Source organism: Patagioenas fasciata, chromosome 21, assembly GCF_037038585.1.
Source record: "Patagioenas fasciata isolate bPatFas1 chromosome 21, bPatFas1.hap1, whole genome shotgun sequence".
Taxonomy (NCBI): domain Eukaryota; kingdom Metazoa; phylum Chordata; class Aves; order Columbiformes; family Columbidae; genus Patagioenas; species Patagioenas fasciata.
The window spans coordinates 5437773-5465066 of record NC_092540.1 but is presented as its reverse complement, the minus strand read 5'-3'; the positions used below and the strand labels follow the sequence as shown (position 1 = coordinate 5465066).

Genomic DNA, 27294 nt, shown 5'->3' with positions numbered 1-27294 from the left:
ATACAGAAAGGCCACAGTACGGTCTCCCCAGAGCCTTCCCTTCTCCAGCTGAACACCCCAACTCTCTCAGCCTGTCACTGGGGCTCGGGCACCGCTGGGATGGGTGTGGGGGACCCCCTGCCATGGTGGGTTTGGGGTCCCTGTCCCCAGCTTAGCTGCGGGGAGCAAGGGCTGCCCCAGGGTCCCTTTCCCCAGGCAGGGCCCCAGCTGATGGGGACAGGGAGGCACAGTGAGGGCAAACCAGCTGCCACCCCCTGCGCCCACCCGCGCTCCCCACACAGCTCCCATCAGATTTTTCTTGCTACTTTGACCCCAAATTGGAAGCTGGGTTCCCAGAAGCCCTCTGGATCTGGGGGTGGCACAGTGGGGTGACATGGTGGGGTTACCAACACCCAGCCACCATCTCCCTGCTCTCCTGTAGCCGCGGCAGGGACACGGTCACAGCTCTGGGTCTCCATGGTGGGCATGGGGTGACCAGTGCAAGGTCACTGGTGAGATGTGACTGGTGTGAACAGACCAGCCCTGGGTGAGGTGACCGATGAGAGGTGACGGATGTGAGGTGACCAGTGTGAGGTGACAGGTGTGATGTTAAAGATGGGGGTGACCAGTGTTGAGGTGACCAGTGCAAGGTGACAAGGGTAAGGTGTCCAGTGAAGGGTGACCAGTACAAGCTCATGGGTGTGAGGAGACCAGTGTAAGGTGACTGATGCGGAGTGACCAGTTCAAGGTGTCTGATGATGGGTCACCAGTACGAGATGACTGGTGTGGTTTGACCAATGGGTGTGGGGTGGCTGATGGGGGGGTGACAGGTGGGAGGTGGCCAATAAGGGGTCACAGTGTGAGCTGACTGGTGTGAGATGACAGCTGTGGGGTGACCATGCGAAGTGTCCAATGGAACATGATCAGATTGAGGTGACCGATGAGGGGTGACCAGTGCAATGTGATGGGTTGTGAGGTGACTGGTGTGAGGTGACCTATAAAAGGTGACCAGCATGAGGTCACTTCAACAAAGGGAGGCTGGTGTGAGGTGAATGGTATGAGGCCACCCCAACCAGTGTGCTTGGTATGAGGTGAAGGTGTGAGGTGACTAGTGTGAGGTCACTCTGATGAAGGTGGCCCATGCGAGGTCAATGGTGTGAGGTGAGTGGTATGAGGTTGTGATAGCAAAGGGTGACCAGTGTGAGGTGACTGCTGGGGATGACAAGAGTGAGATGACAGCTGTGGGGTGACTCTGGAATATTGTGTCCAGTTGTGGCCCCTCAGCTCCAGAAGGACAGGGAACTGCTGGAGAGAGTCCAGCGCAGCCACCAAGATGCTGAAGGGAGTGGAGCATCTCCCGTGTGAGGAAAGGCTGAGGGAGCTGGGGCTCTGGAGCTGGAGAAGAGGAGACTGAGGGGGGACTCATTCATGGGGATCAATATGGAAAGGGGGAGTGTCAGGAGGATGGAGCCAGGCTCTTCTCGGTGACAACCAGTGACAGGACAAGGGGCAATGGGTGCAAACTGGAACACAGGAGGCTCCACTGAAAGAGGAGAAGAAACTTGTTCCCAGTGAGGGTGTCAGAGCCTGGCCCAGGCTGCCCAGGGAGGTTGTGGAGTCTCCTTCTGTGCAGACATTCAAACCCGCCTGGACCCCTTCCTGTGGAACCTCAGCTGGGTGTTCCTGCTCCACGGGGGGATTGCACTGGATGAGCTTTCCAGGTCCCTTCCAATCCCTGACATTCTATGATTCCACGATCCTGCGAGGTGGTCAGTTCGAGGTGTCCGATGCGGGATGACGAGGTCTGGTCGGTGTGCTGTGAGGGGCTGCGCGGTGCGGGTGCGCGGTCACCTCCACCGGGGTGCCCAGTGTGACCTGCCCGGTGCGAGGACACTCCCGCGGAGTCCCCGCGGAGGACGGGGCGCGGCCAGCTCGGTGGGCGGGGATGTGGGCGGGGCCTCCCGCCGGTGGGCGGAGCTGCGCGGAGCCGCCGCACGCGAGCCCGGAGGGGCCGGTGCTGCCGCAGCGCCCGCGCGGGTCCCGCCGCACCGCCCGCCCCGCATCGCCCCGCTCCGCCGGTGAGTGTCCGCCCGCGCTCCCCAGCAAGTTTCTCCGCGGTGCCGCAGCGCTGCGGGCTCTGCGGGACGGGCTCTCCGCGCTCTCCCCTGCGAGCCCGTCCCGGCGCCGCTGCCCGAGGTGCGACTGTCCCCGGGTGGGGAGGGCGCGGCGGGACGCGGGCTGGCCCGGCCGGGAGCGACCTCTCCGCTGTGTCCCGGTGCCGGGAGCGGGGCGGTGTCCGCAAGGGGCACAGTTCTCAGCGCCCCGCGGTGCCCCGGGGCTGCCCGTGCGGTACTGCCCCCCGAAAGCATCAGGGGACAACCCGCTGGGATGGAGGTGGATGCAGGTGCAGGCGGCTGCGGAGCTGACAGGGTCCCCCCCAGGGACGTGGGACCTTCCCCCGGGGATGCGGGGCACCCCGGGGTGCAGGGCCGAGCTGGCGGGTCCGAGGTGCCTTCGGGGCGCCGAGGGATGTTCCAGCCCCGCGTCCGTGCGTGCGCCCGCCCGCGGGTGCCCTTGGGGTTTTGGCCCCGGGGGGCTCAGGGGTGTTCCCGATGCAGTGCGGGGAACGCGCCCCGGTGCTGGAAGCGGCACAGCTCCAGCCGTGGGCGGCCACAGGCCCCGCTGCACCGGCAGCTTCTCCGTAGCGGCCTGGCCGGGAGCCAGCTCCAGCCAGTCCCTTCTCCGGACTGAATTTCCCCGCCGTGTTTGCAGCAAGCTCCAGGATCCTCCTGCACTTCTGGCGCTTGCTGCGTGCCGTCGGGGTGCAGCAGGGAGGAGGGGTGCACCCCAGAGCCGGGGGTGTTGGCATTGGGGTGCCGCAGCCCTTGCACCCACAGCTGCATCTGCGCCGTGCCCAGCACCCAGCTGCTCCCCTGTAGCCTACTTTTGAAAAGGACAGAAGGGATCCTGGAAGAGCTCTGCAAATTGCGCAGGGGACAGCCAATATTGCAAGGTGACTGTGGCATGGGGTGCGGGGGGAGCACATGCGTCTGTGTCACAGAATCACAGTTGCTTTGTGGTCCCCAACTATGCTGGTGCCCCTGCATGTCCCTCTGCACCGGGCGCTCCTTGACACAGCGCTCTCCTGTCCTCCAGGTGAGAGTGGCTGGGGCAGCAGGTGCTGGGGGGTGTCACCCGCTGCGGGATGTCACCCGCTGCAGGATGTCACCCACTGCAGGGTGTCCAGCAGCAAAGTCCTCCCGCGCCGTGGCAGCTGCAGGGCGCTGAAGGACTCCCCACCCGCCCCTCTGCAGCAGCGAAAACTTCAGTCCTGGAGAGAAGGATCTCGTTTATTGTGCGCCGAGGTGCTGCTGCAGCTATGTCACTCCCGTGCACGCTGTACGGAAGCGCAGCCACCGGCAGGAGTCCTCTCCTGCCTGCTGCATTATTCTTCACTAGCGCAGCTCCTTGGCCGTGCTGCCGGGGGCTGCCGGAGCCCCAGGACACCCTCGGGGCAACCAGTGCTCTGCGCCTCTCCTGTGCTTGGGTGCTTTTGGCCTCAGGGTCTTGGTGGGCAGAAACAGAGCTTGTGGTGTTCTGTGTGCAGGGGAGCACAAGGCACTGGGGAGGTGATGCGCCGAAGGTCATTGGGGCCAGCAGTGGCAGCGGGATGTCACCTGTGCTGCTTGGGAAGAGCAGAATTCAACAAAACACCCCACTGTCCCCCCAGACTCCAAAGCCACCTTGGAGAGAAGCCCTGTCCCCTTCTTGCAGCTGGTGAAATGCAGAAATAGGTCTGACCTTGCCCGATCACTCGGTACTGAACCCAGCTCTCCCAGCCCCTCGTGGTGAGCACCAGCGTCCCGTTCGGCAGAAGCCAACCTGAAGCCCCCGTGCCCTGATTCTACAGGGCAAGGACATGTCCCTCACCACCCGGTGACAGCAGCAGCAGTGAGCCAGCACCGGCTGCACTGCATCGCCCGGGCTCTGCACCCCTCTGCTGCGCAACACCCGCACTGCACGGCGTCACAGCAGGAGGGAGGACATATGAATATATATGTATCTTTATATCTATGGATATCTCCTTATGTGTCTGGCTGGGGAGGGGGGATTTGCAAATCAGCTGCCTTTCTGCCAGCGAGTTGCCCGCACAAAGCCGTGCCCGTGGGCTCGCTGGGATGGTGCAGCCAGAGCATTTGCTGCTCCCAAGAGAGCTGCCGCCTGTTCCCTGAGCCCCAGGGATGGTCACTGGGCTTGAGCTAAAGGCCACCGAAGCGCACCGGGACTCCTGCTCACCCCCCCGAGGGCTGGGAGGCTCACAGTGGTTTTGGCAAAGCCCCAGCTCCAGGAGCCGGATGACTGCAGCTCCTAATTATGACTCGAGTTTCTCCTTCTCGGGGCTGCGCAGGAGAGCCGCGAGCTGGCAGCCGTGATGTCCTCCAGCAGGATCGATGCCCAAAGCAAATAGACGGGACCCAGTGCACACTGGTTTTCAAACCTTGTATTTTCTTCCTCCCTTCCCCTGGCAGCAGAGCTGGGCGCTGTGCCTGGCCCTGCTCCTGCTCAGCCCGGCGCCCGCCGGGGCTTTGCCTGTGCCAATATCCGGAGCCACCGGTAAGTGCAGTCTGGCAAAATGCTTTTGCCCTTGGCTGCGGTCGGCCTTTCCTCCTGGGTGAAAAACCGACTCGTCCCCACGCCGGGCTGCGTCTGCCCTCGGCTTGGCTCCCACCGGAGCCTTTGTTCCCCAAAGTGCTCTTTGATTATTAGCCCTAATAATTGTGTTATCGCATCGACTGAAGTGTTTCAGATGCCAAAGCTAATTTTGCTCTTCATGCCTTCCTTCATCAGTAATGGGATTTTGATAACATTACGCATCCAAAAGTATTGGATAGACTCGGCATAAGCCCCCATTTATTAATTAAACCATAAATTAGGCATTGTGAGGCTGGAATCTGAGATGTCCCGTACTGGTGTCATCCTGCAGCTGGGGATGGTGCTGTCCCCGTGCTGGCGCTGGCCTGTCCCTGCCAGCCCTGGGGTGTGGGATCCAGTGTGTCCCCCCGAGTCTGGGGACTGCCACATGCTGTTGGGGCCACCCGCTCCATTGGTCCTGGTGTGCTGGAAGTTGAGTGACATTTAATCTGCTCTGATGCCTGGAGGAGGAATCGCGGTGCCCCTGTGGGTCGGACAGAGGGGTTGGGGGCTGACAGAGCTCCCTGTCCCCTTGGGGGGCTCTGCTGATGATTTGGGAGGAGGGAACAGCAGCTGGCTCAGCCTATGCCGAATTGCCGCCATCTGGACCCTCACCCTGCTCTCCTGGCATGGGCAGTTGTCGAACTGCACCAAATCCATCACTGCTGACACCGGCACTTGGGCACCTCCAACCCCAGCAACCTGGAAGGGGCTCCTGGTGCTGCAGGGGGATCTTTCACCCCAGACATCTTAAGGAGAGCTGGTGTACTTTAATTAATCTGGGGTGCTTTTTCCTCCCTGGTTCTTCCCAGTCCTAGAAGGGCGCAGCAGATGTGGGCTCTGGGCTGGCGCATCCCCAGGGATATGGGGAAGCAAAGCGGGTGCTGGTGGCACAAGGTGCAGGTGGATGCTGGGGCAGATGTGGTGCTGAGCTGGGGCACATCCTGAGCCAGTCTGAACGCCCACTGGGCTGGAGATGCCCAGGGGAGATCATCCGGCTGTTGGAGGCCCAGGGAGCTGCTCTGGGGCTGCGCTGGAGCCATGGGGATGGGTGGATGCGCCGGGCTGGTTTGGGTTGGCAGAGCTGATCTGCAGCCGATGCTGCAGCGGTGCTGCCGTCAGTCGAGGCGTCTCGTGCTGCTGTGAACCCGCTGCGATGCCTCACACCGAAGTGATTCTGCCAGAACACCCGGAGCTGGGACCAGCCTCCAAATTGTTTGGCAATGTCACAGTGTGCCGGAGGAGACGCTTCCCGCCTCCTCCTGTGGGACATGCGGTGGCCCTGGGGGTGAGACTGAGATGAGGGCTGCTGGGACCAGGGATCCCCAAGGTGGCACCGCTGCTCCCATTGGCCTTGAGCAGAGGGCTTAAGGGGGAAAACAACCCCAAATTTCAGTGCTGCACATGGATTTAGCAGCACACAGACACCCTGCAGGGCTCTGGCGCTGTCTCGCTCTGCTCCCAGTGGAGTCACTGGGTTTTCTCCTGGGACCGAAGCCTGGGGAGAGCTGGGTTGGTGCCTGGGGTGGAGCTGCTGGTGTGTGCCCACTGCTGCCCACGCAGGAGCCCTGGTCGCTGCCAGCAGCCGGGCACAGCGCTGCCTGTGCCGCAATGAGCTGCGCTGCGGCCGGGCCAGGCTTGGCTGCTGCTTTGTGCTGCATGAGAACCTGGCAGAGACCCCCCTGGCCTGGTGGTCCTGGCCATGGGGCCCTCAGAGGGGACAGCGGCTGCTGACACTGGTCTGGCAGCGGGTGCTGGACGCTGGAGGCCAGGCTGCTTTGCATCTCCATGGGCAGGGGGGATCTTTGGGCTGTTCTGGGGGGGAATGGGCTTCACTGGGATCCACTGGCAGAGCAGCTGCTCTGTGCAGCCCCGAAAGCATGTGCTGTCATCACCCCAAAACACCTGGAGCTGTGTAAGGACGCAGCTCGGAGCAGCAGAGGACCCTGCTGCCGTTTACGGGGCTGTGCCCATCGCCAGGGCTGGGCTCCCCGCTCCCACCATGGCTTTTCTCCATCTGCACAAGACTGATCTGTGGGAGTCAGATCCTGGTGTCCTGGCCTTGATGATGCTTCATGTCATGATTAAATCTCCCTGGGCTGGTGCAGTGCTGCATCCCCATGGATGCTGCCATTGTCGTGCCTCTTTCTCACCCCAAGTGCCTCCAGGAGGGTGGCCTTGGGGACACAGGTGCCTTCGGGGCTTGGAGCTGGGCAACCAGCCACCAGCATCGCTCCTGGAGACAGCTGCTCCATGGGGGGTGGACAGGGAGAGGGAGATGCCAAAGGCTGGGCATCTCTGGAGCCAGTTTTACATGTTTCCAGCACTGGCCCATCACCGCCTTGGCCTTGGCTGGGTGCTCTGGAGATCTCCCCAAGTGCTGCAGCCTGAGGGCACACGGAGCTGCACCCCTGGAAACGGCACCTTGTGGCTCCCGTCTGCTCGTTTAGCCCATGTTCGTTTGGCTCAGCAGCAGCTCAGGGTGTGCGCTCCCTGGCCTCCCGTCTCGATCGATCCACCTCGTCTCAGCTCTCTCCCGGAGCAGCTTCTGGCTCTTCCCCAGGAGCTTGTCTGGCTTCTTCTTTCTCCCCCTGTACTGATCAGGAGCCGTTGCTGTTGCACGGGGCCGTTCCTGGGAGCACAGGCGGCGTCGCGGGCAGAACGATGCCAGCCCAGGCTGGGTTCGGGTGCTCCCGGCTGTGCGGAGCCTTCCAAGTGCCGGATAACTCAGCCCTTTGCCTTCTGCTGCCCTATTTAGCTGTGCTGGTCTTGCCAGCAGAGTGAGGCATGGCCACCATGTCATAGTTGGTGATGGGGATCGGGCCACATGCTGCAGCACCCGTCCCCTTTTTTTGGAGGCTCTTTTAGCTGTTGGCAGGTCTGCATGCAGAGGGTGGGCTGGCTGTGCTTGGGTGAGCCCGGCGGTTGGTGGCCAGTGCCATACAGGGTGCTCTGGTGTCCTCAGGCACAGCTGTGTCATCGAATTATAGAATGTCCTGAGCTGGAAGGGACCCACAAGGGCCATCGTTTCCAACTGCTGTCCCTGCACAGGACACCCCACAGGTCACCCCGTGTGTCTGAGGACGTTGTCCAGTCTCTTCTTGAGCACTGTCAGGTTGGGCCGTGACACCTCCCTGGGAGCCTGTTCAGTGTCCAGCACCTCTGGGTGCAGAACCTTTTCCTCATGTCCCACTGACCCTCCCTGGCACATCTGCTGCCGTTCCCTGGGCTCTGTCACTGTCACAGAGAAGAGCTCAGCCCTGCCCCTCCTGCTCCTGCTGAGGAACCTGCAGCCCATGAGCTCTGCCCTCAGTCTGCTCTGCTCCAGCTGAGCAAACCCAGGGACTTCAGCCGCTCCTCATCCGGCTTCCCCTCCAAACCTTCACCAGCTTCACAGCCTCCTCTGGACACTCTCCAGCCGCTCTATCTCCTTTTCTCCTGTGTCCCCAGCCCTGCACACAGTGAATGCTCCAGGTGAGGCTGCCCCAGCGCAGAGCAGAGCGGGACAATCCCCCCTGCCCGGCTGGCCGTGCTGTGCTGGGTGCACCAGGACATGGGGCTCTCTTGGCTCCAGGGACACTGGTGGCTCATGTTCAACTTGTCATCCACCAGAACCCCCGATCCCCCTCTGCAGAGCTGCCACAGCTCAGAGTACCATGCTCTCCAGCATCTCCAGGTGCTTTTTCCACGAGTGCTGTGGTGGCACATGATGAAACCCCTGGATGAGGTGCTGATGGGGAGTGGTGCCCATGGCCCCCACAGTCTCCCTGTGGGTAGGAAGGACGTGAGTGCCCTGTCTCTTTGGCATGGGGCCATGCTTTTGCCACCACACCGGGGGCTGGACAGACCGTGGACTCTCCCAGCGTGCCCAGGGTGCGGGTGACCTTGACCTCAGCGGCTGCCAAGCTCTATGGCTGTATAAGCAGGTACCTCGATGCGATCTCTCGTTTGCTTCCCAGCTAATTAGCAAGGCGGCTGCCTGCGGCGGGGTCTCTGCAGCATCGCAGCAGCGTTGGATGAAAGTGGAAAGCCGAGAGCCGTAGTGGGGGTGGAGGGAAGGAACTCGCCAGCCCCTTGGCACCGAAACGCCAGCTGGCTCCGGGGGGCGGCTGCGGCAGCGCCTGCCCCAGCCCCGGCACCGGCCCCCGTTCCAGCTTCCGTGTGTCCATCCTCCTCTTGCTGGGGCAGCGGTGATGCTGCAGCAAGGGACAGTCCGGAAAGGTGGGTGCGGGGAGGGCAGCACCCATGGGTGCCAGGACAGGCTCTGCATCCCGGCTGCAGGACCCCCCTCACCACCAAAGCAAATTCAGGCTTCGCATTGTCACCCGCCTCTTCCCCTGCGTCACCTCGGCGCTGTCCTGGTTTCACAGAGGCGAAGGCACAGACGACCTGAACGGCCTGGCTTGGCACCCTGGTGCCAGCGCTGGTCCCCGTGCAGGGAGATGTCCCCAGGGAGGACTCTGTGAGCAGCCCCAGGTGGGCCCAATGCTTTGGGGGACACCCACCAGCACCGAGGGGGACCCTGCTACCTGGGGGGTGCCAGGCAGTGCTGGGCTGGGGGATGCTGCTGTGGTTGGAGATGCTGGGGAGCCGAGCAGGGGGGCAGGATGGGGTCGCCCCCTCCCCAGCTCACTGCACACACTCAATCCCGTGGGTGCATTGACCTTTAGGTGTCCGGCCGAGCCTGTGGGAGCCATGGCAGAGCTCAGCACATCCTCCCGGCGGTGGGAACTGGTGGTTCTGACTTGGGAGCGTCAGAAACCATTAATCCGGTACCCAAATGATGAATGATGGCTGTCTTTAAGACCGCATTTAGCTGTTAGATGGCTCTTGGTTTTGCTGTAAATAACGCAGCCACTGTGACACGCACGCAGGTCCTGTATCAAAGACAAGTGCCAGCCTTTAAAACCGTCAGTCCTTACGTTTATTTTTTTTAATTTGTATTTTACAAGCTCTCCCCTGTGGGCCCAGGGCTGGCTCCCCTTCCTCTAGTCCAGGGGCTCTGTGATGTGGATCCTGGCACACTGGGCAGGAGCTCATCACAGGGCCCCTGGCTGTGCCTGTAATTGCAGTGTCTGTTCCCTGTGCCACCAGGATGGGGACCCTGGATGCGACCCCAGGGCAGAGCAGGGCTGTGGGGACAAACAGGAGATGTGTTTGCTGCTGGCTGGGCAGCTCATCGCATTTTTACAGGAACTGTTTAATCCTCTGGCCCAGTGCCCTCCCCCGAATTGCTCATCTCCCAGGGAAGGGCCTGTGACCCGGGCTGACAAGCCCCAGCACATCATTATTTTTAATTAGCTGAGCTGGGTGCTGGCTGGTGCTGAGGTGGGGAGTGGAGCGTGCCTGGTGGGGAGGGGGGTGCCGTGGGAGCCCGGCTTCAGGGTGGTGAGTGGCACTGTGGGTCCCCACGGGTGCTGGTGGCCATGTCACCAGCCCAGGCAGCCACGGGGTCCCGGCACAGCACTGAGCTGGGAGGAATGATGTGGGTCATCCCTGCGCCGGCAGCTCAGCCCTGCTCGTGGGGTTTCTGTCTGGAGGCGCTGCTGCCCCGTGCTGTGCCTCAGTTTCCCTGGGCAGGCAGTGAGGCTGGAGAGCTCAGGGGTCTGACCAATGGCACCTGCTCATAGTCAGGTGCAGGGGCAGGGAAGCATCTCTGCGTGGGTGATGTCTTGGCAGCTCATGTCCCGTGATGCCACTTGCTGCTACCCGAGCATCATCCTCCCTCCATCACACCCCTCATCAGTCCCGCTGCTGGGTCTCATTTCCCAGCCTGGTATAAATATCCTGCCCTGAAAAGTGTGGGGCTGGAGGAGCAGAAACTCCATCAATCTCAGCAGTGTAACCCAGGAGGGGGGTGTGGGCGGAGAGGGGTTCCCAGGGGAAAAAGCGCTGCCTGAGCCCCGGGAGGTGCCCGAGCCTGGGGTGCTGCTGGTGGAGGGTATGATCTGGGACTGTGAATGCAGCTGGTTTTGGGTCCCTCATGCCAAGAAAGGCCTTGAGGTGCTGGAGCGAGTGGAGAGAAGGGAATGGAGCTGGTGAGGGGCTGGAGCACAAGTGTGATGGGAGCGGCTGAGGGAGCTGGGGGGTTCAGCTGGAGAACAGGAGCTGAGGGGAGACCTTCTGATCTCTGAACTGCCTGAAAGGAGCTTGGAGCCAGGGGGGTCGGGCTCTGCTCCCCAGGAACAAGCGCCAGGAGCAGAGGAAACGGCCTCAAGTTGCGCCAGGGGAGGTTGAGGTTGGATGTGGGGAACCATTTCTTCCCCAAAGGGCTGTGGGGCATTGGAACAGGCTGCCCAGGGCAGTGCTGGAGTCGCCATCCCTGGAGGGCTGGACAGACGGACATGAGGTTCTCAGGACATGGGGCAGTGCCAGGGTTGAGGAAACGGTTGGACTCCATGATCTTGAGGGTCTTTCCAACCAACATGATTCTGTGATTCTGCTGCAGATTTGTGCCGGGGCTGGGTAAGGGGGTTGGGCTCCAGGTTTGCCGGGCTGGGTCATCGCAGAGCCCCTTCACACGGGCTCCTGCAGCATCCCCCCCACCCAGCTCCCCCTCCTCTCTGTCCTTCCTGGTCCCTCGCTCTCCCTGTGCCTCCGCACATCCCTTGCTAGAAATTCTCCGTTAATTAAATGACCATTAGAAACCAAGTCATGTTTTTGCCTTAAGTAGACTTACTTATCTCATTGCTGAGAGCTGAAACTCTGGCCTGGCATGTCCCCTCCATGTCTGACACTGGACATGCTGCTCCCAAAATCACGGGATCTTTGGGGGTCTTGGCTTGTGTGAAAGGCCAGAGGGACATGCAGCTGCCGCATTGGCGGGTCCAGCAGAGAGGGACCCCCCCACAGCCCTTGTGCTGTTTTTCCTGGGAGCAAAAGAACTGGGGACACTGAGACAGGCTGGGAGAGCTGGGGTGTTCAGCCTGGGGAAGAGAAGCTCTGGAGGGACCTCGTTGAGGTCCTTCCATACTTAAAAGGGGCTGATAAGAAAGATGGGGACAGTTGCGTCTGTTGCAATAGAACAAGGGGTGATGATTTTAAACTAAAGGAGGGAGGTTCAGGCTGGACAGGAGGAAGAAATTGTTGGCCCTGAGGGTGGTGAGAGCCTGGCCCAGGTTGGGCAGAGAGGTGGTGGATGAACCATCCCTGGAGACATCCCAGGCCAGGCTGGACGGGGCTCTGAGCAACCTGAGCTGGTGAAGATGTCCCTGCTCATGGCAGGGGGGGCACTGGGGGAGCTGGGAAGGTCCCTTCAACCCAAACCATTCTGTCATCCTAAATATCTCAGCCCTACCCTCTCAGTCCCTGCGTGTCCCTGGGATCACCACAGGAACCAGCTCCGGGGGCCCAGGCTTCCTGCTGACACTGGGGCGGGATGGGGCTCCCACTTGGGACCACTTTGGGATTTTCATTACTGGTCACCCAAGCCCAATCACTGGTGAAGGGTTGCAGGTTTTGGCATCCCAAAGCTGATGTTGGTGTAGGGGTGGGGGGTCCGCACCTCTCCATCCCAGTGGGACAACTGACAGCCCTTCAATTTGATGGGTGCTGTGACCCAGGCTTTGCCATCCCAAGAAGGAGCAATAACTCATCGCCCAGGGCCCGGGATGGCAGCAGCCCTTCATTAACTCACAACATGCCCCCACATTGGGGTCTCCAGCACCCACTGCCCTGGGCCAAGAGAGCGGGGATTGACCTCCCCATAATCCCTCCCACAGCCCAGTGCAGCTCTGCCAGTGCTAATTGCTGCCTCAGCCTCGTTAATATGGATTTGGTGCTGCTTTCTGCCATCCGTCATCGCAGCGGCATCGCCGCCCAGCAGGGACAGCTCTGGGCTGCCCCAGCTCCCCCACAGAGGAACCGGGGGGTTCCAGCAGCTGGATCCCCCGAAACCCCCCACCTGCCGGGGACATCCCGGTGCTGCCACACATCCCCAGGGTCCCTTTCTGGGTCTGGTCCTTCCACAACATCTCAGCTGATGACAGCAGGAGCACAATAGGGGGGCTGGAGGAGACCTGTCCCGAGGACCCCGGGGGGCAATCTGAGTGATCAGATGCTTTCTTATTTCTTTTTAAAATTGCACAAACCTTGCTGTTTGCCCCGGTTTCTCCAGCCAGTTTGCATAACCCAGCAGGGATGATTTGCCGATGGGTGAAGACCTCCCCCATTTCTTGTCTGCACACCCCGATTCTCCCTGCGTGGTCCCCAAAAGCCTCCACCCCAACAGATGGTTTCTCCCCTATAAACCCCCATCCCCATCCATCTCCCATCCTGTCCCATTGGTGGATGCGGAAGTGAAGGAGCCCCTGCCTGGGGCAGCGGGTACCAGTGATGCTCAGCAAAAAACACCATCATTGTGGAAACCCCAAATCCCCCTTTTTTTTGGCTTACACCAGCCCAGGGGCTCTGGGATGGAACCTTTAGCAGGAGGAGGAGGGATGAAGGGCTTGCGAAAGGGATTTTCTGGGGTCAAAACTGATTTTCCCGGTATGGGGATGACCCGGGATCACTGGCCCCAGCGTGATATTTCCCGACAGACCTTGGGGTGCTGCCGGCAAACGAAGCTCAGCCTGGCTTTTAATTACACCGGCTCTGTGTAAATGGGGAAATGGGGCTTGTCCCTTTGGAACACGGTTGGGCTGGAGCCAGCCCCCCTTATTGTAAATCAGCAGGGTGATGGGGCCAGAGGGGTTTACACCAGCAAGGGGTCAAAGCCCTGATGGGGCTTGTTTTGGGCTCAGCGCAGCTCATAAGGGCTTTAATAACTGGGGGGGAACAGGGTGGGATTTCAGTGGCAATGAGGGGTGGAGGGGGTTTTGCTGGATACAGCCCCTGGGGGGCTGCGCTGGGGTTGACCCCTGGAGGCTTCTTCTAGAGCAGATGTTTGCAGCTGGTGGGAAATGCACCGTGGGGTGCTGGGCGTCCAGAGCGAGTTGGTGCAGGATGGTGCACACGGGTCTGGGAGCAGCACCCGGGCGGCTGCGGGGACAACGTGCTGCGGGGACAGTGTGACCTGGCTGCCGGGTGACACAGTGTTGGGTCCCCCCTCACCAGCACAGGAGTCCTGCTCCCTGGGTGAGCCCGTGTGTTCTGGAGCGTGGGAGCCCTCAGTGTCACCCACGGGTGCTGCTCCCTGGTGAGGAACTGGGGGTCCCCGGGTGTGAGACCCCCTTCCCTGCCAGCACACTCCCCTTCCCAACCAGTATTAATGATGCCTTAACCCACGCTTGTTCTTGAGCCAAGGACTGATAGAGCTGGTTATTTATAACTGTCTTTATTTATTTATGTCCTTGAGACACTGGGGTCTTGGCGGAATGATGGTAGGCGGGGGCGGAGGGCGCAGCTCCAAACCTGTTCAGTTTTGCAGGAGGAATAAAGAAGAAACTTCAAGCACTGGAGAAATCACAGTGATTGGCCTCGGCGAGGGCGGCTGAGCGGGGCTTGGGGGGCAGTATTGATAGTGGGGGGGACTGAGCTCCCTTCCCGCTGACAGCCGGGACGGCTCCGACAGCCACCCTGGTCTGGCCAGCGGCTGCTGCAACTTGCAGAGAGGGAGAAAATATGCAAAAGAAGGATAAAACCAAACCACAAGGCAGCAGAGCCGGAGCAGGACTGCATTGCAGTGCCGCTGGCTGGGCCTGCGCTGCTCGGCCGCCCCGGTGCCTTCCCGGCTGCACCAGGTGGCAGGGTCAGGGTGCTGGGGGGCACAGGGTGCTGGGTGGGAACAGGGTGCTGGGACGGGCCCGTCAGCCTGGGAATCCGCTCATGGGGCTGGAACAGCTTCACACCCACAACCGAGGGGTTGGGCTTCCCCCGTTGTATCTGCACCTTGTGTGGTGAGGGACAGGGGATGTGACCAAGGACACTGGGTGAGGCGGTGGCAGAGTGCGGATTGGTGGGTGAGGGGCTGTGCCCCAGGACACACTGCCCCACTGCCTGTCCTCCTGCCCCACACACTGCACCCTGGCTGCCCCCAGCCTGCCCCCAGGACCCTGCCCCACGGCACTCACACTTTTGCCACCTTGCCCAGCTCTGGCCCCTCGTGTGGGTGGCAGGATCGGGCCCCAACCCCCATCCCCATGTCAGGGGCTGCAGCATCCCATGGGGCTCCCCCCCAGCAACTGGGTCCCCATGAGCCTCTGCCCTCATCCAACCCCTCCCGTGCCTCAGTTTCCCCACCAGTACTCAGATCTGCCAGGACCTGGTGAGCACACAGCCTGCTGGGGTAGGTAATGGAGCAATTAATGATGCTAATTAGCTTGCCCTGCTCAAAAATAGCCACCGCAGCCTGTCCCTTCCGCAGCTTGTCCTCTTGTGGCTCCCCCGACACCTGGGGCTCCCAAGCCGTCTGGAAGGGTTTTCCTTATTGCATTATAAATTCTTTCCAGAAGTCAATCAGCAGCCGCTCACGGCAGCACTGGGGGGGACAGGCTGGCTCGGGGCCCTCATCCTGCACGGGGTGCATGGTAAATGTGCAGGTGGTCCGTGCAGTCTACACCGGCCCCTTCCAGCAGCGTGCACACTCACTGCATGTGTGCAAATGTAACTCATGAGCAGCTGTGCATGCACACACACGCTGGCACTGTGTGTGTGTGTGTGTGTGTACAAACGTATCTCCGTGCGAGCTGTTCCACAGGCTGCGGGCATGGGTGTGCACACCCCATGTGGGTACATGCACACCCATTTGCACGAGTGCTTGCAGAGCCACATGTGTGCACAGGCACTTGCACCCTGACACAGCCCTGAGCTGTGCTCACACACACGTATGGCCGTGTGCACACCTGTCAGTATGCGCACAAATGCTTCCACCCGCACACGTGTGTGCACGCGCACTCCCACACACATCTGCACAAGCACTTGCGTAAGTGTGCATATCCTCAAACACGCGTATATATCCCACGCACAAGCATTTGCGTGTGTGCACAGACATGTCTGCACATGGATGTGTGCACAGACATGTCTGCGCATGCATTTGCACGGGTGCACAGACATGCACACACGCAGATCCCGTACCTACACACTCACACATGTGCACAGATGCATGGGTACTGCCCCAACATTTGCATTCCTCCCCACGCACAAGCGCTTGCACACGTGTGCATACACACACACACACACTGCAAGTGCTCAGCACCCTTCGCTGTGTCCCCACCACACTGTCCCATCCTGGGGACCATGACTGCGCTGGGCCGGGTTGTGTTGGTGTCGGTGTGTGCAGCGGGATGTGAGCAGCATTGCAATCGCAGCATCGCAGTGGCAGCTGCGCTGTGTCGCGCTGCAGAGCGCTGCAGTGGGGCTGCAGCATGGGGAGCCCTGGGAGCCCCGAGGGCAGCGCTGGGTGCTGGGGATGAGTGTGCTGGTGGGGGCACAGCTCGGCCAGGTGTCCCATGCTGGGTGCTGCCACCCTCTACCGCACATTTGGGTGCAGAGCAGGTGCCAACCTGTGGTTTCCCCCCCAACCTGGTGGTGCTGCACACCCACTGGCACCCTGTGCTTTGCAACCCTCCTCCTTTCTGTGCACCCATGGGTGCTCACAGGGTGTCAGTGGCCCAGACCCCCCCGCACCGTGTATCTGTGGGTGAGGGCAGAGCCAGGACCGAACCCACCCCAACCTGGGGGGCAGGCGAGGGGCATCTCCCTGCACCTGGGGTCCCTGTAAAGTTGCTGTCCCGCAGCTCCAGGTGCCATTGCAGGGTCTGGGGGCTCGGTGCAGCATCGCCCACCCTGGGCGCTCACCCTGCCCAGCCTTTTTCTTCTTCCCAAACCCGTCTGCAGAGCTTGGCCCCAGCCCTGCTTTGGCAGAGCTCAGCTTTTGCACAGAAATACAGGTCAGGTCAGGGAGCCGGCGTTGCAGAACCGCTGCCTCGCCTGCAGTGCTCTGGAACGCGGCCAGGCTGCCCCGGCAGCATCTGCTCCAGCCTGCGGTGCATTCCTCCCAGCAAACCCCAGTTTGCATGGGTTGTGATGGGGAAAGAAAACCGCTCACGTTGGTCTTCTTGCAGCAAAAGTTGCAGTTGGAAATGCTGCGGCTCCCCTGGGGGTGTAAAAACCCCATCCAAGGCAGGGGTAATGGGATGAAAAGAAGCCGTGAGACCATAGAGGGGCTGTGGGGAACTGCTGGCCTCATGGCGAGCAGGGGACAGCATCCGGTCCCTGTCTCCATCCCTGGCAACCCATTAAAAGGGGCTCCATGTCAGCCCCTTCTTCCCAGTGGGCTGGCTTGCAAAGCTGCCTGCAGCTCCCAGTGCCACCCAGTGCTGCCCACTGCCACCCAGTGCCGCCCAGCGCCACCAAGTACTGCCCAGTGCCACCCAGTGCCGCCCAATGCCACCCAGTGCCGCCCAGCACCACCAAGTACTGCCCAGTGCCACCCAGCGCTGCCCAGTGCTGCCCAGTGCCACCCAGTGCCGCCCAGTGCCGCCCAGTGCCGCCCAGTGCTGCCCAGTGCTGCCCAGTGCCACCAAGTGCTGCCCAGTGCCACCCAGTGCCACCAGGCCCCTGGGCACTGAGCTGCTGGCCCTGAATGTGAAGAAATTAAAGAAGGACGGGTGTCCTCAGCTGCTGCAAAGCTTCGGGAGCCCTCGTAGCATCAAATAACCCCCCATGGGGCAAGGGCTGAAATCCGGCAGCTCCTGGTTCCCCCCGAGCAGGTCGTGGTGGCTGGGGCCACCTCCAGCATCTTGCTCCAGCCTCCAGGCACCGTCTGCTGCCAAGTGACAGGGATTTGGCTGTTGAATCGTGGCCATGTGACGCTGATTCTGGCACTTGCGGCAGCTGCAGCTGCTCTGTGGGGCGTGAAGGTGGCTGTGTCTGAGGCCCAAGGGCAGGAGAAGGAGCTGGTGGAGTGTGGAAAGCTTCTTAGATGCTCAGCATGTTTGAGGGGCTCCATGCAGAGCAGGTCCAAGCAGGTTGACCTCCACAGACATCCATGGCGGATAAATCAGGAGGAGCTGGTGATCGTGGTGGTTGCTGGTCTCAGAGGTGCAGGCTGGGGAGAAGGGATGCTCCTGAGTTCCAGGACCTTGGTGGTGGCATCCCATGAATGACCATGTCCTGCAGTCCCTGCAGATGCTGTAGCCCTGCTGTCCATGCAGATGCTGTAGCCCTGCGGTCCATGCAGATGTTGTAGCCCTGCGGTCCATGCAGATGTTGTAGCCCTGCGGTCCATGCAGATGTTGTCCTCGGTGCTCAGGGACACAGCCTGGGCACAGGGAGGGGTGGGGGCAGCAGGGACCAGGTTGACCACTCGGTGTTGACCATGTTGTGTTTCAGGGAGCTCCTGACCCACCATGACGTTCAAGCAAGCATCTATGATGGCCCCAGAGGCCACAGCCACCACAATGCCCATGGCCACGATGGAGAACTCCACGGAGGCTGGGGGGCCGGGCGAGAGCAAGGAGGACATGTTCACCAAGCTGAGGGACAAGTTCATGAATGAGCTCAACAAGATCCCCTGTGAGTAGCTGCCTCCTTTTCCAGATATCACCCCCCTCACGATCTCACCACTGCTCTGGTCCCAGTGCAGCATGTGGGACCAGGCATTGGGGTGGCTGGGGCTGGGAGGGAGCCATGGGGCTGGCGGTGACACTGGTCTTTGCCTGCAGTGCCGCCCTGGGCCCTCATCGCTATCGCCGTGGTAGCCGGGCTCCTCATCCTCACCTGCTGCTTCTGCATCTGCAAGAAGTGCTGCTGCAAGAAGAAGAAGAACAAGAAGGAGAAAGGCAAAGGCATGAAGAACGCCATGAACATGAAGGACATGAAGTCGGGCAACCAGGTGATGTCCTTCTGGACTGCTTGGCCTTGTCTATGCTCGGTGTTGTAGGACAATCCCTCCGGTTGAGTTACGAACCATGTCAGGGCACTTGTAGCTCCAGCAGCAGAGAGGGATGGAGGCACCAGGCTCTTGGGATGGGATGGTACAGACATGGGACAAAACTAAGGCAGCAGCACCATCCTCCTCTTGTGCCTGGTGGCCCGGATGGAACCAGGTTCAAGCTGACCTGGACCTGCCAATGCCTCACATGAACCAGAAAACATTAATTTAATCCCTTACATCTGCCCACTTTCCCCCGAGATGCCCTCATGTCACTCAGTTGTGCCTTTAGCCAGGAGATGGGACCACCAGGCCAAAACACCCACCAGCTTGGGGTCCCTGGAAAACTGGTGCTGATGCTGGCGCATGGAGCGGAGCTGGGGCTGTGTCCCCAGCCTGGGGACAAAGGAGCCTTCAGGCCGTCTGGGGCGGGTGGGAGGTTTTGGACTCTGTTCCTGCTCCTCAGGGCCCCATGGGCACCACAGGCATGTGGACAAGGCTGAGGGAGATGCTCCATCAGACCTGTCTGTGTCCCCACAGTGGTGGGAGTTGGGGGGGGATCCCCCATGGGGGGCGAGGGCTGTGTCCCTGGGGGCTCAGCGGGGCTGTATAAACCCCAGTTCCCCACCACCCCGGGGCCCCTCGTCGATGCTCTCTGTAATGTGGTTCTTCCCTCCCGCTGCTCTCGCTGTCGTCCCTCCCGATGGTCCCGGCTGCGTGTTCCCTCTTGGTCCCGGGACACCTTCCACGGTAGGTACCACCACCAGCCTCCTGCTCCATCAGCTGCATCCAGGCTGGGACAGGGGCCACGTCAGAGGGGTGACAAGGAGCTGGGGCTCCCACCCTATGGGCCATGGCTTGGAGAGAGGTGGCTTTGCCTTAGACGTGGAGAGGTTGTGTCTGTTATGAAGTCAATGACACGGCGCTGCTCAGCCCTTGGCACCAGCTGCGGGGCTCCCCCAAGCAGGGGTTGGAGGGGGCAGAGTGTCTCTGCACCTTTTGCAGGAGGTTCCTTATGTGCAGCCCCTCTATACATCCACCCATCTCCCCTCGCTGGACCTGACCCCATGTCCCAGTGCCCTAAGGCAGCCCCTACCCCTCCCACCATCCGGCTGGACCAGCACCCACAGCCCAGGACTCCCTGGTGGTGGCGAGTGTGGGCAGAGCCAGACCCCCCCGGGCCGCTCCTTGTCCCCAGCATGGGGGGTGTCCATCCCCATCGTGGGGAGAACCCAGGGGTTGAGTTCCCACTAAGGCTGGGGAGCTGGAGGTCCCCAGGGGTGTGCGGATGGGGACGCTGGGCTGACCCTGCAGCTGCCATTGCAGGATCAACAGGATGATGATGATGCTGAGACGGGTCTGACGGAGGGGGAAGGAGAGGAGGAGGAGAAGGAGCCGGAGAACCTGGGCAAGCTGCAGTTCTCTCTGGACTACGATTTCCAGGCAAACCAGGTGATGAATTGGGGTTTGGCTGAGGAGATGGGGAGTGGGGTTTGCACAGGGAGGGTGTTTGAGAGGAGGAACCTCCCTGTTGGACCCGGCTGACACAGGAGGGAGCAGGGAGCCTGGTGCTGTGACATGGGGAGTCCTGCCCCACATTGGGCTGGAGATGAGCCCTTGGAATCTGCAACGTGTAGCTGAAGACCCTTTCACCCCTCCAGCTGACAGTGGGGATCCTCCAAGCCGCCGAGCTGCCGGCTTTGGACATGGGTGGCACTTCGGACCCGTACGTCAAGGTGTTCCTGCTCCCTGATAAGAAGAAAAAGTATGAGACCAAAGTGCAGAAGAAGACACTGAACCCTGCCTTCAATGAGACCTTCACCTTCAAGGTGAGCCCCTTCCCACCCACAACACGGGACCTTGTCACCCACTCCCATTTTTCCCCCCGACTGTGTCTCGGTCCCATACTTTGCCCCTCGCTGCTGAGGGTGGTTGGTCCTGGCTTGGGCTCCTCCAAGCCCATTGCCAGCCTGGTGGCCTCTTTGTGTAGGTCCCCTACCAGGAACTGGGCGGGAAGACACTGGTGATGGCCATCTACGACTTTGACCGCTTCTCCAAGCACGACATCATCGGCGAGGTGAAGGTGCCCATGAACACAGTGGACCTGGGCCAGCCCATTGAGGAGTGGCGGGACCTGCAAAGTGGCGAGAAGGAGGAGGTGGGAGCAGGAACAGCACGAGGCCCTTGGCCGGCTGGAATCCTTGGCGAGGGGGTTGCATAGGGTCACTAAGATGTTGAGGGGTCTGGAGCATCTTTCTGATGAGGAGACACTGAGAGAGCTGGGGCTGTTGAGCTGGAGAAGAGAAGCTGAGAGGGATCTGATCAATGGGATCAATATCTCAGGGTGGGTGTCAGAGGATGGAGCAGACTGTTCAGTGGTGCCCAGCGCCAGGGTGAGGGGCAGCGGGCACAGACTGAAACACAGGAGGCTCCATGTGAACATGAGCAGAAACTTCTTTGCTGGGAGGTGCCAGAGCCTGGCCCAGGCTGCCCAGAGCAGGTGTGGAGTCTCCTTCTCTGAGCCATTCAAACCCCCTGGACCCACCTGTGTGATCTGCTCTGTGACCCTGGTGAGCAGGGCTGGGCTGGGGATCTGCAGAGCTCCTGCAACCCAACCAGCCTGGGAGTCTGGGATTCTGGGGTTGACATGTGGGGTGGCCATAGGGCAAGTTCTTCTTCCTGGGCCACCCCACAGTGCTCAGGGTGGTGGCTGCTGTGGGATCCCACCTCAGTGCCATGTCCTGGCCATGCGTGCTGGGCAGGACTTGCCCCTGTTTTCCACCATGCAAAAGCCTTTCTGCAACAAAAATGAAGAATGTAAATGTCTTGGGTGCTGTGCTGGGCCTGGCCTGCCCCACACCTGAGTGATCAGACCCTTGTGCCAGTGCGTGGGGTGCCAGCTCACACCTTCATCAAAGGTTGAGCAGGGTTTGGGGGGCACCGCAGTACGAGGCAGTGCCAGGGCTCTGATATCTGTTCCCTGCTTCCCTTGGCAGCCTGAGAAGCTGGGAGACATCTGCATCTCCCTCCGGTACGTGCCCACAGCCGGGAAACTCACTGTCTGCATCCTGGAGGCCAAGAACCTGAAGAAGATGGATGTTGGGGGCCTCTCAGGTGGGTGTCCTCCCCCCGCCCCGCTGGGGGGCTCTCAGCATCCTGTGTTGGGAAGGACACTGAGGCCATCCCTCTGGCGGGACTCGGGGAAACCCGTTCCAGTGCTGGGACCTCCTGTGCCAGAGGCAGCTCAAGGTCTGGCTGGGGGGAGAGGGGAGAGGGGAATGGGATGAGCCCCCAGACCCGTAGGCAGGACCTATTGAATTGGGTCCACCATTGTGTCCAGGACCAGGACACTGCAGGGCCTGGGTGGTGAGAATGCTCCTGGTCCTGCTCTCCTCCAGCCCAGGGCTGAGCTCGCTGCCCAAGGGTCCCCGGCTCTTTCCAGACCTTCCTTAACCAGGAGTAGAGCGGTACCTGCAAGGATGGAAGGGTTCATCTTTATTGCTGGAGTGTCCTGCTCCAAAAATGGGGTGACAGACCAGCACCCACCGGTGTCACTGCACTGTCCCCAGCCCCCCTGCCTGGGGATCCACAGGATGCAGAAAAGCTCCATACTTTGGCCAGTTGCTCCTACAAATCCTCTCCAGGCCAAATATTTTGCCTTCAGTCTCCATCCACAAACCTCAGAGCACCTTTGCTCATGGAGGTCTCGTGAGCCCATGGTGCGCGTTGGCCTGGGCTGAGACTTCTCCTGGGGCCAGGCCAGTGACACCCCATGGGCTGACGCACCATCCTGTCCCCCAGACCCCTACGTGAAGATCCACCTGCTGCAGAATGGCAAGAGGTTGAAGAAGAAGAAGACCACAGTCAAGAAGAAGACCCTGAACCCCTATTTCAATGAGTCCTTCAGCTTCGAGATCCCCTTCGAGCAGATACAGGTTTGTCTGATGACTGCACCGGGATGCAGACAGGGTGGGGTGATAGGGCACGTCCCACAGCTGCCCGGGCCCATGTCCCAGCCTGAGCAGCTCCAGCCCAGCTCCTGCTCTGGTCACCCGTGAGATACGTCCCGTCCCATCCCATCCCATCCCATCCCATCCCATCCCATCCCATCCCACCCCATCCCATCCCATCCCATCCCATCCCAGCCTGGGCCTGGGCTGGTGCTCAGGGCAGCTGGTGCGGGGACAGAGGTAGGAGATGCGACCCCAACCCAGATCACAGCTGCAATGGGGCTTTGCTCCTGGTCCTGTAGCACTCACTGCTGGCATAGCAGGGACCCCCCTGTGGTCCGAGGGGTATTTTGGACCACTGGTAGATACTTTCTACCCCTCCATGTCCCTCTTAGCCCCGGCACATGTCCCTTGCCCCAGCCCAGCCCCGTCAAGCCCTGTAGCCTGCAGCTCATCCCACCAGACCTTTCCCTGGTGGCCACGTCAGGATGAGCTGGGCTCCCACTGGGGCTCTGCAGCCCTGGGCTCCTTGTGGAGGGAGCTGGAGGAAGCCACGGGCACTGAGGGGACTCTGTCCCGAACCGGGCCACGGCGGGGCTCAGCAATGGGGGATCCCTGGGGCAACCTGCCGAGCCACCCCACACTGGGGACGGCGTGGAGGCCGTCAGAAGTCATGGGCGCTGCGCCTTCCCGCCCGTCTAAAGAAGGTTTCCTCCTTTAGAAAGTGCAGGTGGTCATCACGGTGCTGGACTACGACAAGCTGGGGAAGAATGAAGCCATCGGCAAGATCTTCACGGGCTTCAACTCCACGGGCACGGAGCTGCGGCACTGGTCCGACATGCTGGCCAACCCCCGGCGGCCCATCGCCCAGTGGCACTCGCTGAAGCCAGAGGAAGAAGTAGATGCAGCTCTCGGCAAAAACAAATAGGAAGAGGTGCCGGCCAGCGCGGCGCGGCACTACGGACAGTCAAAGCGACCCAGAGCTACTGATACCTCAGTTACGCAACCTTTGGTTTTGTTTTTCCTTTTTGTTCTGTTTTAAGCTGAAATACCCTTTGATGGCTGTGGAAGGGTTTCCAGACAGTGCCAAGAGCTTCCAGGGGAAGAGGTTAAAGACATGGATGGTTCTTTTCGTTCTTCAGCATCGTTCCCTTCTGCTGCATGTCACATCTCCGCCCGCCGTCCCTTCCAGGTGCGAAGCCACCGTCACGCCTGGGACCTTCCCCGGTGGCCGTGTCACCAGCCTGCAGCATCGCTGCCACCGTCCTGCCCCGGGGTGCACGTGGGGAGCCGCCAGACGTCACATGGAGGTGACACCGGAGCCCAATAGTGTGAGATGATCAGACCTACTGTGCTCGCTTGGGGCACAAACAGCCATGTGGGCACCTGAACGGTGGAGAAGACCCTTTATGGGGGACGTGGGTGGCTCTGCCCTGGCTCTGCCTCCCCTGCCCAGGGCAGACAGAGCTGGGGTTTGGGCCGAGGACAGGCAAGTGTCCCCAGCCAGCTCCAGGTTTGGCTTTTCCTGTGAGAGGTTTGCAGGATGGGCTGGTAGGGGGTGCTGAGCCCTCGGCCTGGCAAATGGAGCCACAGGGTCAGTGTGAGCACCGAGACCCCCGGGCGGGCCGCTCTGCGGGGACCCGTGGTGGGACGTGCATGGGACAGCGGCACCGCCTCTGCGGCCAGCGCTGGCTGATTTCCACGCGTGTCCCACCACGCCTGGCTGGAAATGGTGGATCAAGATGCTTCCACGAGGCGGGTTTACACTGACAGGTTCCCAGAGTGGGCCCAGGTCCCTCCCCAGCGGCCATTGTGTGTCCTCAGGGCTCAGCTCCAGCGTGGACACCCCAGCGCAGCCCTGGGGCTGTGGGGAGCTCCAGTCCGGCCACTGCATCCCCCCACGGTGATGCTGGAGGGAAGGGTGAGATTGAGCCCATGGCTGACAAGGGACCAAAGCCCTGTTCCCCCCAAGCTGCTGCTCCCCACTGGGCCGCTGGATCCCCCCATCCTGCTCCCCTCGGGGGTTTAAGCCATATCTTTTCCTGACCGTGGGCAAGAGCTTCTCCAGGCCACCTGTCCCACCATGGGATGAGCCGGGGCCAAGCCCCTGGGCCGGAGAACCAGCACCAGGAGAGGAACCAGCAGCTCTGCCCAGTTCAGCCCAGTTTGTACTGGACATGAGCTGGTGTTACTGGCCTGACTCTGACTCCCCAGCAGCCCCCTGCTCCCTGCTCTGCTTCTCTGTCCTGGCCTCTGTTTCGCAGGTTTGGCACCGTTACGGGTGTTGAATCTTTGGCAGGGGGGCTCACGGTGGAAAAGCAGAGCTCGGGGGGGTGTCCTGGGCTGGGACCTCGGTGCAGGGTGTCCTGAGGCTGGGGACAAAGTGCCAAAGCTGAGCTCACTCCAGCATTGTCAGATGCTTCAGCAGCCCCTGCGGCCCCCACTTCCCATCTCAGCCCAGGTTGGATGGGAGAGATGATGGGAAACAGCTCAGGGGGGGCAGGTTGGACATGGGGATGAGCCCCCTCCCCTGGAGGGATGTGCAGCTCTGTGACATGTCCCCAGGGAGGGACATCTCCGGTGGTGGGGGCGGCTGGATGGAGACCTCCAAAGCCCATGGCCACCACCGCCTTGGCTGCGTTTGGCCCATGGGGCTGCTGGAGCTGCAGGGGGAGGGTGGCACGGGGACCACGTTGGACTACGAGGGCCAGTGACTGGCCAGGCAGGGCTTTAATTAGTCCCTATTCCTACCAGATGTGCCAGTGTTAGCAAACAAGGTCCTGCCCTGCTCGTGTAGCCAGAGGGAGAAGAAATGTTGGGGTGCTTTTAATGACCAGGGAGCTGGGGGGTGGCTGGTGGCCCTCGGCCGGGGGCACCGGCAGGATTTGGTCTCTCAAATGAGTCTCGTTTTGGAGTCTGTCCGGGCACAGGGGGGCATTCGCCTTATGTGGAAATGGGTTGAAAAAGAAGGAATTGGAAGGAGCACTAAAACCCTGCTGGCAGCCAGCACGTGTGCTCGGCCCTGCCGCTTTCCTTGGCAAGACGGGGAGGTCAGCGGGCACGGCTGTGCACGTGCAAACCCGTGTGCACCCCCATGTGCACCCCCATGCACACCCACCCCCTGCGTGCACCCCCAGCCCCGCTGCATCGCCCAGGATGGGATCCCACCCACCTGGTTCCATTTGGACTCTTTCAGCCTCCACAGGGGGGTAAACTGTGACTTTAATACATAATTTTCTTTTTAATAAAAAAGGGAAAAACACCCAACATACTAAAGCCATCTGTGCTGCCTCTGACCCCCCCTTAGTTGTGTGTAGCTAAACTATATGGAGCCATGCGTGTATATACCACGAGCAGTGCATGAGCCGCAGCAGCAGCATGGGCACAGCCGAGCTGCACGCTCTGCCCCGCCGGCCCCACCGCGGCCCCCCAGCCGGGCAGAGACGGCGACCAACAAAACCCATTGCCCGAGTGCTCTCCACAGCCCTGGGTTTATTTTTGTCCCCCTAAGAATAATTTAAAAAAGTAATAAAATCGTGTAAAAGAAGAAAATAATGCCAAGAAGCAAAGCATGCCAAGCCAGTCCCGCCGGCGGAGGGTGAGCCGTCACCGACGCAGCTGTGACTTCATGTGTGTCTTGTTCCTGTATCTTGTCGCATTTATACCATGGCCGGGTAGCGGCAACATCGTGGCTTCGGTGTCCTGTGTCGCGTGGGTGCATTTCACCGTCAGAGCAACTTCAGAAGCCATATTAGACCACGGCGCGCCGGGAGCCCAGGGGATGGGCCCGCCGGGAGCCGTGACCTCTTTCCCCCGTGTGTCCACCATCCCCGGTTCCGTGGGGCTCAGCCGTGGAGCCGCTGCTGGGAGGAGCCGCATCGGCCACCGTCGCTCCGGGCGAGGGGACGGGACGGTGCTCGGCACAGGCGCTGGGTCTGACCTGCTGGTGGCATTTCTGCGATGGAGAAGCTGGGATGCGGTGAAGATCTGGTGGCAAAAAGGCTTTGTGGAGGAATTTGGGTTGTTTGTAGCCGTGGCTGCTCAAGTGGTTTCTGTTTCGGGGCATTCCCGGCTGCACCGCGGTGCAAACCCAGCCGTGCCATGGAGACGCTCGGCTTTGATCTCCTGGGGTTAAAAGGAAACGAACCTACAGGGCTTGGCAACAGGCTCAGCTTTCCTTTCCTTTCCCCCCAAACCTGGGAGGCAGGAGCAGCTCGTTTGGGTGTCCCAGGCTCAGAGCCTCCGCACCGGCCCCATCCCGGCCCCGCAGCGCTCGGCTCCGGCGCGAAGCTGCTTTTAAAGCCCTGTCCTCTCGTGTGGACTCTGTTGTTTCCGTCTCTTATCGTTAAATGGTTATTTTGTAATGATATCTGTCTCCTTATTAAAGAAACGAGCTGAAAGGAGCCCCGGTTCCACTCTGGTTTGTTGCTGGGGCTCAGCGCGGTGGCTGGGGTGGGGGGCAGGGCCCAGGGATGATGGAGGGATGGGGACATGGGGGGAGCCCCACGGGGGCCCAGGTCCCCCTGAAACACGAGTGAGCTCAGCACAGAGGGGGTGTCCGTGGGCCCTGGTGTGCTGGCTGAACGTGGCCAACCCAGACACGGGGTGCAGGTGGGAAGATGTAGAATCAGAATCATTTAGGTTGGAAAGACCCTCAAGATCATCGAGTCCAACTGCTCCCCCAGCCCTGGCACTGCCCCATGTCCTGAGAACCTCACGTCCGTCTGTCCAACCCTCCAGGGATGGTGACTCCAGCACTGCCCTGGGCAGCCTGTTCCAATGCCCCACAGCCCTTTGGGGAAGAAATTGTTCCCCACATCCAACCTCAACCTCCCCTGGCGCAACTTGAGGCCGTTT

At 61.0% G+C, this 27294-nt stretch overlaps 1 protein-coding gene across 2 annotated transcripts; it reads left to right on the top strand.

Moving 5' to 3' along the window:
* The first annotated feature begins 1979 nt into the window (after positions 1-1979).
* SYT2 (synaptotagmin 2) lies at positions 1980-26825 on the top strand. Of its 2 annotated transcripts, none has more exons than XM_065854440.2 (9): positions 1980-2057; positions 17947-18129; positions 18279-18448; positions 19823-19939; positions 20149-20316; positions 20478-20645; positions 21484-21601; positions 22289-22422; positions 23159-26825. In XM_065854440.2, the coding sequence occupies exons 2-9, from the start codon at positions 17964-17966 to the stop codon at positions 23363-23365; spliced, it is 1248 nt and encodes a 415-aa protein (XP_065710512.1). In that variant the 5' UTR covers positions 1980-2057; positions 17947-17963; the 3' UTR covers positions 23366-26825. The 2 variants fall into 2 exon arrangements, with proteins under 2 accessions (XP_065710512.1, XP_071673901.1); XM_071817800.1 differs by having other exon boundaries at positions 19814-19939.
* The last annotated feature ends 469 nt before the right edge of the window (positions 26826-27294 follow it).

Excerpts from the sequence above, each read along its gene's own strand:
- SYT2 (XM_071817800.1), top strand. The coding sequence starts at position 17,964 with ATGACGTTCAAGCAAGCATCTATGATGGCCCCAGAGGCCACAGCCACC. Across the intron at positions 21,602-22,288 it reads GGATGTTGGGGGCCTCTCAG|ACCCCTACGTGAAGATCCAC; the intron begins GTGGGTGTCCTC and ends CCTGTCCCCCAG. Across the intron at positions 22,423-23,158 it reads TCCCCTTCGAGCAGATACAG|AAAGTGCAGGTGGTCATCAC; the intron begins GTTTGTCTGATG and ends TTCCTCCTTTAG.